Source organism: Nicotiana sylvestris, chromosome 11 (genome assembly GCF_000393655.2).
Source record: "Nicotiana sylvestris chromosome 11, ASM39365v2, whole genome shotgun sequence".
Lineage (NCBI taxonomy): Eukaryota > Viridiplantae > Streptophyta > Magnoliopsida > Solanales > Solanaceae > Nicotiana > Nicotiana sylvestris.
Genome location: NC_091067.1, coordinates 83005565 through 83019833, shown reverse-complemented (window position 1 = coordinate 83019833; position 14269 = coordinate 83005565). Strand labels below are relative to the sequence as shown.

The following is a 14269-nucleotide window of genomic DNA, read 5'->3' as shown; positions in this document are numbered from 1 at the left end:
TTATGTGGAAAACCATGCATGATGGATTGTGGGTGGGAAGGTGCTAACGTTGGACGCCGCTATTGGTGCTGTATGAACAAGTTGTACAAGCAACCCGACGAACCTACTTGTGAATTTGATGAATGGGCTGAGGAACCATGTTATCAGGAAAGCTACAGGGATAGATTACAGGAATTTCATAATATGTTGTTATACCAGCATAGAATACAAAAGGAGGCAGATAGAATTATTACAGATATGAGGGAGAAACTAAAGGAGGTGGAAGATAAAAAATGGAGAGCTGAATGGAATTATGAAGCACACAAGGAACGCAACGAAAAATATAAACGAGAACTTGCGGAGGTGAAGGCGAGAGTGAAAGAGTTAGAAGAAGAAAAAGAACAAATGGAAGAACGATTTAAGTGGTTGGAGTGAAGAATAAATGACAACTGAGAATGGAGCATTTACGTGTACGTGTTTAGTGTCATTTTCATATGTCATGTCTTTTTATTATGTTGGCCTGTTATGTTTGTGTTTGTGTTGTACTAATGTTTTCCTTGTTTGTTGTACTTAATTTTATTTTAATTTAAGTGGAAGTTAAGTTTAAGTTGTTGTGTTACTATACCAAAAACTATAAAACGAAATTTGAACTAAAAAAAAGTAACTGTCATATTCGACTAAATATTGTTGTTAATGTACAAAAAAATATTATTTACACCAAAAAAACAAAAATATGGAAGACCGAATCAATGTGTCCCGCATCCGGTGTGTCTCAAAGTAGCCGTTGGCCTGAGGCGCATCCCCTGCCGCCCGGGTACGCTATCAGGATCATCATCATCAAGTCGTCTCCTTATGGCCGGATGCGGCACAGGATGACATGTATCGGTGGTGCTGTCAGGTCCAGTAGAAGGCTACATAATAATATCAAACTTAGTATAGAAAACTACATAACAATTCACAAAAATTTATATTGTCTTACCATAATCGTGTCTGGATCCTGAATGTAGTCATCTGTCGCAGCATCGCATGAAGCCTAAAAAAGTAAATTAATAAAGTTAAAACAAAATAAATAAGTTATAGTAAAAACAGTAATAAAATTAATACTAATAAACTCATACCTGCGCATGTGATGAGCTGCCATAACTCAGTCGGTGCCCACTATCAAAATCTCGGATCGGTCGAGACTCATCAGTGGTAGACGGGCCAGGGAAATATCTACCCAACTCCACTCCTTGAAAATCCGAGCCCATGATCAAGAATTGACCCGATGGGGTCACCTGCGACGTCCCTGGATGTATGCTGGGGCTGTAGGGGTAGTAGCTCCGACGTCCGAGGGCCGGGATGTATAGGTGCATCCATGTCGTCAACTGAAAATTCATAATTTTTAATAACTATCATTAAAATTTATGTGTGTTTTTTATAATTTAAATTCATATTTTTTAACAACTTAATTGTATAAAATTATATATAAACTTATGGGTTTCGTGCCCAACTTAATTGTATAAAATTATATATAAACTTATGGGTTTCGTGCCCAGTGGTACCAAACTATCATTAATAATCTTATGTTTTTTTAATAATTTTTATTCATATTTTTTAATAACTTAATTGTAAAAATTATATATATATTTAATTTGTTCTAGATTTTCTGAAACTCAGTGGTACCAAACTATCATTAATAATTTTATATTTTTTTAATAATTTTTATTCATATTTATTTAATAACTAAATTGTAAAATATATATATATATATATATATATATATATATATATATATATATATATATATATATATTTATAATTATGGATTTCGTGCTAGATTTTCTGAGGCCCAGTGGCACCAAACTATCATTAATAATTTTATGTTTTTTTAATAATTTTTATTCATATTTTTTAATAACTTAATTTTAAAAATTATATATATATATATATATATATATTTTATAATTATGGGTTTCGTGCTAGATTTTCTGAAGCTCAGTGTTACCAAACTATCATTAATAATTTTATGTTTTTTTAATAATTTTTATTCATATTTATTTAATAACTAAATTGTAAAAATAATATATATATATATATATATATATATATATTATGGGTTTCGTGCTAGATTTTCTGAGGCCCAGTGGCACCAAACTATCATTAATAATTTTATGTTTTTTTAATAATTTTTATTCATATTTTTTAATAACTTAATTTTAAAAATTATATATATATATATATATTATAATTATGGGTTTCGTGCTAGATTTTCTGAAGCTCAGTGTTACCAAACTATCATTAATAATTTTATGTTTTTTTAATAATTTTTATTCATATTTATTTAATAACTAAATTGTAAAAATTATATATATATATATATATATATATATATATATATATATGGGTTTCGTGCTAGAATATAAGATAATTAAACAATTACTACACAATACTACGCTACAAGACTCTACATTTTACTACGCTAAAGGGGTCTACGTTTTACTACGTTAAAAAGGTCTACGTTTTACTACGCTAATAAAGTATACATTTTACTACGCTAAAAAATAATCTAAACTAAACGGCATAAAAACACATAAATATACCTGAGTATATTAACAAACACATTTTTAGACTAATTTACATATTTTTATACAACACTAAAATTAAATCCGGATAAAATTTAACATGCTAGTTTCGGAAAAAATAAACACAAACCGAAATAGAACACATACAAATCAAGTAATATGCATTGTTATAAAAGTTTCAACTTAAAATAAATCGAAATACCTCGATTTAGAATTTTTGAAATGTAGATAGATCGAAATTTTGACTCCGGAAGAGTGAATCCACAATAACACGAAGCTCTACTCGACAGTGGGACCACAAATATTAAACTTTTATGTGAAGGGGACCCAAATTTTTTTTTTTTTAAAAATGGGGGCAGATCGGTGGTGTGTGTGTGGGGGGGGGGGGACCAGAAGTGAAAAGAGGGAGATGGAAGACGGAGATGGAACGAAGAAGAAGAAGAAGATGGGGGATTTGTATTAAGGGGTATAGCGCCACTATTAATGGCGCTATGTCTTCAGGTATAAGACATATAGCGCCACTATTAATGGCGCTATGTAAGTTTGTCAGTATAACGCCACTAATAGTGGCGCTATACAGTAACGGTACAGTTAACGTTACTGTATAGTGCCACTATTAGTGGCGTTATATATACTTTGGTAACTTTTTTTTTACACTTATTTGAGTATTTTTAGTAAAAATTAACAATATTTTGGTTCCGCACTCTGGCCATAAGGCCCTTCAACAGAAGCTGTTATCTGGTGTTGATGCTGCAAAAGAGCTCCATCTGACATTGTCCTGCAGAAAGATTTAAGATATGTCCACAACTTTTATAAGGATAGAAAGATAATGTTTTTCATGAAGGGGACTAGAAGTGAACACTGGATGCAGCCAGGATAATTTGTGAATGTGCAGAAAAACCCATCCGAGGGGATCGTACTTCAGATCTACACGTTGGAAGAAGGATGATTAAGATTATGCCAAAAGGATGATTAATTAGGGGTTCAAATTGATTGATAAGGAATTTTGCGAGAACAAATTTAATGTTCCATATGCAGGCGCATATTTATATAACACAGAGCGGCACACATTGTCACAAAGGAGTAGTTTGTCTGTAGTACTCTGCACTCACTGACCTAAAATCTTGAGTTTACCTTTGGCTAAATGCATGACAACAGTCCTACGTGACTGACAGAATCTAAGGAAACGATAGAGAATGGAAATAAAAAATCCAGCACAAGCTACAAAGAAGATGAAATGAGCAAACATGCAAGATCAGGATTCAGGAACATAACAAGCACTACCTATGTTGGTGCATATCGAAAAGTTGCTACTCTCACCAGGAAGTAATCTTACCTATTTAGACAAACCTCTGGAAGTTTCATATCTTCTGAAGATTCACGCCAACATTTTCCCACTCTGACAGCCACATTAGCAATATAGGATTGCCCTAGTGTTCGTTCTTGTTTCTTTTTTCCTGAGAACACGTAAAGATGCATTTGACGTGACAAATTGACCTTGAATACGCACTATATGATTTGATACAAGAATCTCCATAGAGCTCAGTAAATGAAATTACAGCTTTAAAATTCACTTCCTGTACAAGGTGTTGACCTCGATGACTGAAAAGAAACATAGCAGGATGTCCCAGGCTGACATGATATTTAGTTGCAAAGAATTTTTTGCTTAAAAAAAGAAAATCATGTAGACGGGATGAGGGAAAAAAACTATGTTCCCCTTGTACTATCCAATGAAGACAGAGGACGCTATCCTTTAACATTAAGTGTAATAGAAACAACAATTAAGACCTGAGCAAGAACTCTGATTCATATGCCAACAATTTATTCTACCATCTTAATAACTACCTTTTATCACATCGGGAAGACTCTGACAAGGAGCAAATTCTGATGACATGGACTAGAAAAAAACTCTTCAACTTCACAATTAGATTCTTTGTCCTGGTCTTGTTGTTCTTCCAGGAATATAATCCTCATTCCAACCTCGTTAATACTGAAACGTTGTTTATCTCCAACACTGGCTGAAATCTCTACAACATCGCCTGTTTGCAACGAGTTGACAATTTCCCAATAACTTAACCACATCATCCGCTCTTCAACTTCAGGAATAGCTAGAATATAGGGTCTTGCTTCCACTTGAACTTTTGCGACAAATTATTAATTGTAATGGACAGGCAATGGCCCTCACTTACCATTTCTTCACTCTCCAAGCATGTATACGCCAAGCAAAAACTCAAGCCTCAAATTCTATGATTATCAGGAGTAGGAACGATGAACGATGAACAGAAAGGCTCACTCAACTTCGTGTCAAAGCAACTTGGCACGTGTTCACCCGATAGGAATGTGGAGAAGACGCCATTGCAGTAATATCCCTGAGACATGAAAATCATTAAATGTTAAGCAGATGCACAATCAGTTGATCATATAATATATATGCCTCATTTTACACAAAACCAGAAAGATGCACCTGAGCGGGAAGCTTCTTAGGTGGGAGAGATTGTAATTTTGCCATGTCATTTTGGACAAACTCTGGAAATTCCATTTCGTCAGTATGCAATTTCTGAATGTCAAATCTTAATCTAAAAGTAACATTTCTAATCAACTCCAAGTTTGACAAACCCAAATAGCCGAGAGTTTCTGCATTGACATTTTCAAGATGTTCTAACTTGAAATTAGGGCTCATCTCAACCAGATTGCACAATTTATGTAAAGAATGCTGCATGAGCTAGGTGCGCCTGATACTTTATCCAAGGATATACAGTCAGTTGTATCAACAATCTCAACACCATTTGGCAGCTCGAGTACTGATTTTAGCCTTGTACACGAATTTAGTGAAAGGTTTTCGAGCCTGCTAAGATATCTAATGCTCTCTGGGGGATGGCAAAGTAGATTTCGGCTCAAACTCAATTCTTTCAGCAAATTGAGCTTACTAAAATCAACATGGAGAAATGCATTATCACCCAGATTGCAGTCAGTAAGTCTTAGAGTAACTAGAGAAGTCGGAAAACTGATTGGTGAAACTCTATGACATACTTTCTCCTTCCTCAGCAAAGACCACAAGATTGTATGCCATGGTCTTACTAGCTTGGTACTATCTATTTGGTTTCTTCCACTTTCATCTGAAAGCTCACTTGGAAAATCCGACTTTTCAAGCTTCAGCGCGACATATTCAAGATTCGAGCAACCAGAGATATCAAGGGTCTCAAGATGTGTTAAACGGCAAACACTTTCTGAAATGCTCCTCAAGTTTATACAACCATTAAGGCTTAAAACAGTGAGTCCTTCCAGATATCCAATAGTGTCATCCACCTCAGTTAGACTTGTACAATATTCGAGGATTAATTGTTCAAGGTTGGGAAGTAATGAAAAATCAGGAGTTCTTCTAAGCTGATAAGAGTGGCTGAGATTGAGAAATTTTAACCATCTGAGTAACTAGTCAAACGAACAAGAGAAACGAAAAGATATGTTAGATGCAACTGATCACTTAAAATAATGCTGGATGCAACTGATGATAAATACTTACAAGCAGATAATGACAAAGGGCATGGGCAAAGTACCTTTGGTGCTGTCCAAAGTTGTTTCAAGCTGCTGTAACAAAGGTCTATAGCAACAAGTTTTCCCATCGGAAAGTCGCTTGGTAGGGATTCTAATTGGAGATAACGCCAAAACAACCATCTTAATTTCTTGGGAAATTTACTGTAAAGTTGTATATTGCTAAGCAACAGAAATTTCAACTAGTGCATGTTTGTGAATGAGTCAGTTTCCAAATCCTCATTTGGAACTTCCCTTGTGCCCATGATATGACGAGAGAAAATGGACATCCAATTCCGCTTTGGTCGATCTTCCTGAGAATTATTCATAAATTCTTCCACTTTACTTTTTTTGCCATAATTTTCATTAGATGTTATCCTGGTTGATCCTTGTCCTTTACGCATATTTCCGTCGAGAATGATGCCTTCAATTGCTTCAGTTCCCTAATAAAAATAGGAGACAGACATGTAAGAGAAAAGTGCATGCATGGATTAAAGGAAAAAGCCTAAAGTGATAAAGTTGCTTACCGTTTTGTTTCTCAATACGTACAAAGATTCTTCATGATGCCACAGTCTACTACGCCTCCCTGGCTCAACAGATTCTTGACGAACAATTTCTCTTCCCAGATCTTGAATAAGTTGATGCATGAAGAGCCTACCATTTGGTAGTGACAAGAGATCTCTATCAATGAGGTTTTGGATCCCCACTATAGTGAAAAGCTCACATTTATCCAGTATTTTGACAGCAAAATCTTTATCCTCCCAGAGAAAGAAACAGGCAATATGAAGGAATAAACTCCTATCATCATCTTCTAGAGATTCATAACTGATTTTGAGCAGTTCAATAATCCGATTATTAGGAACAACTTGCAACTTCTTTATTGTACTTTGTCATACATCCAAATTTTGTCCTGCCAGGGAAGAACCCAAAACTCTTAGTGCAAGTGGAATTCCTCCACACCGTTTCTCCACTTCATTTGAACCCACAAGAAAACCTTCCACAGGATGTGGTTTTCCAAAGGCATGCCAACTGAAGAGCTCTAAGGATTCGTCCGTGTCCAGTTTCTCAACAGTATACACCTTATCAACTAGGTGAGGATTTAGAATTCGCTCATGTCGGGTTGTTATGATGATTTTACTTCCTGGGAAAAATAAACTTTTCATCCCCAATACTGCATTTAGTTGATCAGAATCATCCACATCATCAAGAACAAGTAGGACTCTTTTGCCACTTAAGGCATCTGAAATCTTAACAATTCCTTCATCAACACATGATACTCGTTCCTTTGTCCTTTTTAGAATGTCAGAAAGTATTTGCTTTTGCAATTTAACTAAACCGTTAGGTTGCTTTGAAATTTCTCTTATGTTAAGCACAAAGCTGCTACCTTCAAAAGCATGAAAGTTTGAATTGTAGACGAACTTGGCCAGAGTAGTCTTCCCTATACCGCCCATGCCGCAAACCATCAATATGCCAACGTCAGCCGATCCATTTTGCAGCCAAAAGCTAATATGCTTAGCCCGGTAATCTATGCCGATTAGGTAAGGTGCAACATACAAAGCTGTTCGACTTAGTCTATTTGTGACCACATTAACAATCTTTCGAATAAATTTCGACTCAGGCCTGTAAATTAAGAAAACGAGACAAGAATGTAAGATATAGCTGAACTGCCAACAAGGAGATAACAAGTTATTCCCTCAACCAAGATGGGACACTTAACACCCCTCGCAAAATGAAAATGAACGTTGGACCTAATTCAACCCCAAAAGCTAGTGCATTGGGTGAGATTTCCCAAGACCATAAAGTGGTAACAACTCATTCCCACAACCAATGTGGGACAATTAACTGCTACTATTATTCTTCCACTTTTTTTTCCTTTTGATTTCTTTTAATCAAGTTTTTGTTATTCTGTTAACTGCAATTTCAGAACTTATATCACGTTTGCAAGGATTCTTATTCATCCTAATTTCATAACCCCCAAATAAGATTCTCCTTCTTGTAAAAGCTCTACTGTTTTGTGAAGTTTTCAAACACAGAAAAAAAAACCTTCATCTCTCTTCTTCTTCAACTGAATTCTGGATAATTGTTTTGTGCAAATTCCAAACTTCCAGTCGATTGGCACCCAGTCGGGCCGAAATCACTTTCAAGGCAGTGGTTTGCCAAGACACATATTTTTCCATAAGTTGTTCTTGTTTCCGTTTTTTTTTTTCTTGTCAAAGGGTCTTTATAAGGAAGAAGAAAATTGAGTAAGAAGAAGAAAAAGAGACATTAAAATGGACTAAAAGGGGAGAAAGATATATATAATTACCCAAGAGCTTGATTGTGTAAGACCATTCCCCCCAAGTCAGCAACTTTAGCAAGTGCCTCCTTCCATCTTTCTACCCTTTCCCTTCCACTGCTTTCCCATTTCAATTCTTGTTCATGCAATGCTAATGCTTCCCCAATCCTTCCCTTCTTCTTCCTAACATCAGAAGGATCCACATAGTAGAAGATGGGTAGAATTGCCCGATCCAATTTCTCCTTACATGTCAGAATCATATCGAGCTGATCAAGACATGATTGAGAAAAGGCATAGCCTTCGGACAGGACAATCAGCGAAACTTTAGACTCTCGGATTGCGTTGTGGAGTTGTTCTTTTCTTGTGTCAGTGTCCTGATTGAATGTTTGAAACCCAGCTTGAACTAAGGCAGTGTAAAGGTGATCAGTGAAAGACATGCAGCAAGAGTCTTCTGATCTAAAACTCAAGAATACTTGATTTGATGAAGATGAAAGTGTTGGATCCAGAGGTTTCTCCATGGACGTACTAATGGAGCTAAAGGTAAGCATCTCTGCAAAATTGTTTCGCAATGCACACCTGAGACACAACAAGTGACAAGTCGCAACAGCTGGAAATCAGAATCATGTGTCAACGACAGAGGTCCACTGAAAATGATTTTTTTTAATTTTAGGACACTATTTGCGGATTTTTGCAGCTTTACCAAGTACTTTGGGGAGAAGCATGTTCATGCAAACCAGAAAAATCGAACCAAATCGAAAATCAAATCAAATAGATAAAAAAAACTGATATTTTATGATTTGGTTTGGTTTTAGTTTTGAATTTTAAAAATCGATCAAATTTGGTTTGGTTTTGGTTTTAATCAAAATATAACCGAAAAATCCGAACCAAACCGATTATAGGAGTAGCTATTACAAATTTATTATTACACCTATATATATGTATATTTTTATACAAAGTTTCAAAAATTTTATGGTGAATGTTAATCATTTGCACTTTTAGTATAGTTCTTTAACTTTATATTCTAGTTTGATTGGTAGTTTTCTTTTGCTAAGTGTAAGAAACCATTTTATGTTAAAAAAATATATTTTTAATTGAGTCCTTAAATTATTCATTAGTATTTGATTCAATTATCATCAATATATTTTAGTAAATAATAGATTTCTCAAAGGGCAATTGATTTTATAGTGTTACGTTGAAAATGTGGTCGCCGGAATATGTGTTTGGTAGTGTATGTCTTATATTTAAGAAAAAACCGACAAATGACCGAAAAAACCCGACATAAACCGAATCGAGAAAAAACCGACTTAATTGGTTTGGTTTGGTTCTAATATTTGAAAAACCGACTTATTTGGTTTGGTTTCTTTCTAGGGGAAAACCGATCCAAACCGAACCATGAACACCCCTAACCGTTTGTGTTTGATAAATTAATTTGAAAAGTATTTTTTAATAGCAATTAGTCTTTGGTCAAGTTTTTAAAAATAGTTTTTAAGTGTATTTTTTTCAAAAGTGCTTTCGGAGAGAAAGCTATTTTTTTTTGTGTCTACAAAATTGCTTTCAGTTCTCCTCAAAAATACTTTTTTTCTTCCAAAAATTTGACCAAACACATCAACTTTGAAAAAAAAGTATTTTTTATAAATTAAAAAAATACTCCTGGGATGGAAGAAGCTTGGTCAAACAAGCTAGAATTAGTTTAAGGAGGTTATACCACAGCTTTTTGTCCTTGCTAGGAGTATTAAATTACGGGTGGACACCTTAACTTTAAAATAAGGTGCAAACATAAATTTTAAAAGTGCTAACTTAGGGTGTGTTTGGTATGGAAGGAAAATATTTTTTATGGAAAATAAGTGGTTATATATATATATATATATATATATATATATATATATATATATATATATATATATATATTCTAGTGTTTGGTTAAAGAGAATAAAATTCCCCCTTTTTGCTCTACCGCTCCAATTCTATCATCGCCACTTTTGCTCAAAACCCCTTTTATCAAAGAACAATCCAATTTCAAATCGTTACTCTCATTATTCTTAGCTATAGATTTTTTACTTTTATTTCACTGAATCTGTTGAAGTAAATGTCAATAAAGCTCGAAATTTCCAAAACCGAAATTGCTGGCTTTTCTGTACGTAGCAAAAGATTTGTTTGGTTTGCTCTGTTTCTTTGGTTTTACTTACTGATTTTCAGTTTTCCTTTACTAGCTTACAACTGCAATTTAATGGTAGTAGTTATGCTTTAGATTCCATTTGGTCACCGGTTTGATGCTGTTATGTTGCCGGATCTCCTCGCATATTTCAGAAGCTTGCTTGTTGTTTTTCTTCAGTTAATTTCGGCTGCTAGTTACTTTCGGTGCTACACCAGTGGTAGCGGTGATAGCCCTTTTTGGTCTTTGGGTCGTGGTATTTTCTGTATTTTCAGGGATATTCTCAAAGTGGTTGGAGACAAGTTGGGCGCACGAGCACTAGCAAAGGAGAGCAACCTGGACGAGCGTCAGCAAAGGGCGGTGGGAAGCGGTGCGTGAGCTTGCAAGTATATCGAGGGCTGCAAATCAACACAGGTTTGGTTCTCGGGAATTGGTACCTCCCGTTCTACTGGTGTTAGCTAAATTGATGTTACTTTAGTTCACAATAGTTAAATCATTCAATAGGTGTACAGGTAGTCACTTGTTTCCTTCTAGTTTGATTCGTTGTCCGTTGTGCACTAGCGAGTCTTTTGTAGATCTGTCATAGGTGTAGTGACGGCAGTCTGGGATGATAGATTAAAGGCATGCCCTCAGGTGGGGCAGAGTGTGGGACAAAGAGTGAGCCCGGGGTCAGGGGGTAGGTCGGGAGGCAAGGGACGTAGAGGGGGCAAGGGAGCCTATAGGTTGAGAATCGGGTCATGGAACATAGGTTCGCTAACGAGTAAGTCTATAGAGTTGGCGAAGATCCTTCAGAAGAGGAAGATTAATATAGCGTGTGTCCAGGAGACTAGGTGGGTCGGATCGAGGGCGAGAAACGCGGATGGGTATAAGTTGTGGTACTCTGGAGTCGTGAGGGGTAAGAATGGAGTGGGTATCCTAGTAGATAGCCGTTCTTAGGGAGTCGGTGGTAGAGGTCAGGCGTGTGAATGATAGACTAATGACTATTAAATTGGTGGTGGGTGAGTGTACTTTAAACGTCGTTAGCGCGTACGCACCGCAAGTAGGTTGTGAGGAGGAGATTAAAAGGCGTTTTTGGGAAGGGTTGGATGACATTGTTCGTAGTATTCCACCTTCCGAAAGGCTATTCATAGGAGGGGATTTCAATGGCCATATTGGGTCGTCTGCAGGTGGTTATACGGAGGTTCATGGCGGCTTTGGTTTCGGGGAACGGAATGGAAGGGGCATCTCACTGCTGGATTTTGCCAAGGCATTCGATCTAGTGAGTGCAAACTCGAGTTTTCCGAAGCGAGAGGAGAATTTGGTTACTTACCAAAGTTCGGTGGCAAAGACTCAAATTGACTATCTCCTCCTCAGGAGATGCGACAGAAGGTTGTGCGAGGATTGCAAAGTTATCCCAGGTGAGACCCTTGCAACGCAACATAGGCTCTTGGTGATGGACGTTAGTATTATGATAAGAAGGAAACAGAGGTCAGTACGAGGCCGCCCGAGGATTAGGTGGGGCGCCTTGACTAAGGTTAGAGCCCAGGAGTTGGAAGGAAGGTTGTCGGCAATGGGAGCTTGGAGAAGTAGTGAGGACGCAAACACTATGTGGTCGACGACGGCGGACTATATAAGGAAGGCGGCGAGAGAGGTGTTAGGGGTATCTTCAGGCCGCACCGGTGGCCACAAAGGAGACTGGTGGTGGAATGCAGTTGTACAAGGTAAAGTGGAGGCGAAGAAGGTGGCTTACATGCGGTTAGTGGGGAGCGCTGGAGAGGAGGAGAAGAGAGCGAACATTGCGAGATATAAGGTAGCTAGGAAAGAGGCAAAGATGGCAGTGACGGAGGCAAAGACGACAGCTTTTGCTCGTTTGTATGAGGAACTAGGGAACAAAGACGGGGAGAAGAAGTTACTCCGACTCGCTAAGGCGAGAGAGAGGACGGCTCGGGATTTGGACCAAGTGAGGTGCATAAAAGATGAGGACGGCAAAGTTTTGTTGGAGGATGACCAGATAAAGAAGAGATGGCAGACCTACTTTCATAAACTTCTAAATGAGGAAGGGGATCAGGATATTGTACTAGGTGAATTGAGGAACGCAGACAGCCCCCATGAACTAAGTGATTGTTGGGACATTGAGGTCGATGAGGTCATGGAGGCAGTGCGTAAGATGAGAAGGGGCAGAGCTACCGGACCAGATGAAATTCCGGTTGAGCTTTGGAGGTGTGTGGGTAGAGCAGGCTTGGAATGGCTTACTAAGTTGCTTAATGTTATATCCAAGACTAATAGGATGCCCGAAGAGTGGAGGTGGAGTACAATGGTCCCGTTGTATAAGAACAAAGGCGATATCCAGATCTGTAACAACTATAGGGGTATTAAATTACTAAGTCATACCATGAAAGTCTGGGAGAGAGTGGTAGAAATGAGAGTGCGAAGGACGGTGTCTATTTCAGACAACCAGTTCGGGTTCATGCCGGGGCGATCTACCACAGAAGCTATCCACCTTATTAGGAGGATGGTGGAACAATACAGGGATAAGAAGAAGGATCTCCACATGGTGTTTATCGATCTAGAGAAAGCGTACGACAGGGTTCCTAGGGAGGTCTTATGGAGATGCTTAGAGGCTAAAGGGGTCCCGGTTGCCTACATTAGGGCGATTAAGGACATGTATGATGGAGCTAAGACTCGGGTTAGGACAGCAGGAGGCAATTCAGATTATTTTCCGGTTATTACGGGGTTGCACCAAGGGTCTGCATTCAGCCCTTTCCTATTTGCCCTGGTGATGGATGCTATAACGCATCATATTCAGGGGGGGTGCCATGGTGCATGCTATTTGCTGATGACATAGTCCTAATCGACGAGACACGACGCGGCGTCAGCGAGAGGTTAGAGGTTTGGAGACATACCCTTGAGTCCAAAGGTTTCAGGTTGAGCAGGACGAAGACGGAATACCTTGAGTGCAAATTTGGGGCAGAGCCGACGGAAGCGGGAGTGGAAGTGAGGCTTGATTCTCAAGTCATCCCTAAGAGGGGTAGTTTCAAGTACCTGGGGTCGTTTATTCAGGGGTCCGGGGAGATCGACGAGGATGTCACACACCGTATAGGGGTGGGGTGGATGAAATGGAGGTTAGCGACGGGAGTCCTGTGTGACAAGAAAGTGCCACTGTTACTGAAAGGTAAATTTTATAGGGCAGTGGTTAGGCCTGCTATGTTGTATGGGACCGAGTGTTGGCCGGTGAAGATCTCACACATCCAGAGGATGAAAGTTGCAGAGATGAGGATGTTGAGGTGGATGTGCGGGCATACAAGGAAGGATAAGATTAGAAATGAAGATATTCGAGAGAAGGTGGGTGTGGCCCCCATGGAGGACAAGATGCGGGAAGCAAGACTCAGATGGTTCGGGCACATTCAGAGGAGGAACACTGATGCACCGGTGAGAAGGTGTGAACGACTGGCGGTGGTGGGTACGAGGAGAGGTAGAGGGAGACCTAAGAAGTATTGGGGAGAGGTGATCAGGCAGGATATGGCGCGACTTAGGGTTACTGAGGACATGGCCCTAAACAGGGAATTGTGGAGATCGAGCATTAAGGTTGTAGGTTAGGGGAAATTGTGATGTCTTTTTTACAGCGCACTAGAGTGAGACTAGCCAGTTAGGAATTAGTCTTAGGATGCTATTGATCAACTACTGATGATGGACTTTATCTTCTGTGTATTAATACCTTACATATTCTCGTATTTCCTATATCTCTTATATTGCTGTTACTTTGTTTTTATGGTATTTATGTTATGTTATGGA

At 38.2% G+C, this 14269-nt stretch overlaps 1 protein-coding gene and 1 pseudogene across 1 annotated transcript; both read right to left on the bottom strand.

Moving 5' to 3' along the window:
- Positions 1 to 623: 623 nt before the first annotated feature.
- On the bottom strand, positions 624 to 9000 carry LOC104221527 (disease resistance protein RUN1-like; annotated as a pseudogene).
- On the bottom strand, positions 5220 to 6215 carry LOC138881248 (disease resistance protein RUN1-like). Its single transcript, XM_070161461.1, has 2 exons — positions 6064 to 6215; positions 5220 to 5964 (listed from the first exon to the last, which is right to left on the bottom strand). Exons 1-2 carry the CDS (start codon positions 6213 to 6215, stop codon positions 5220 to 5222), a joined length of 897 nt encoding a protein of 298 aa, XP_070017562.1.
- Positions 9001 to 14269: the final 5269 nt, after the last annotated feature.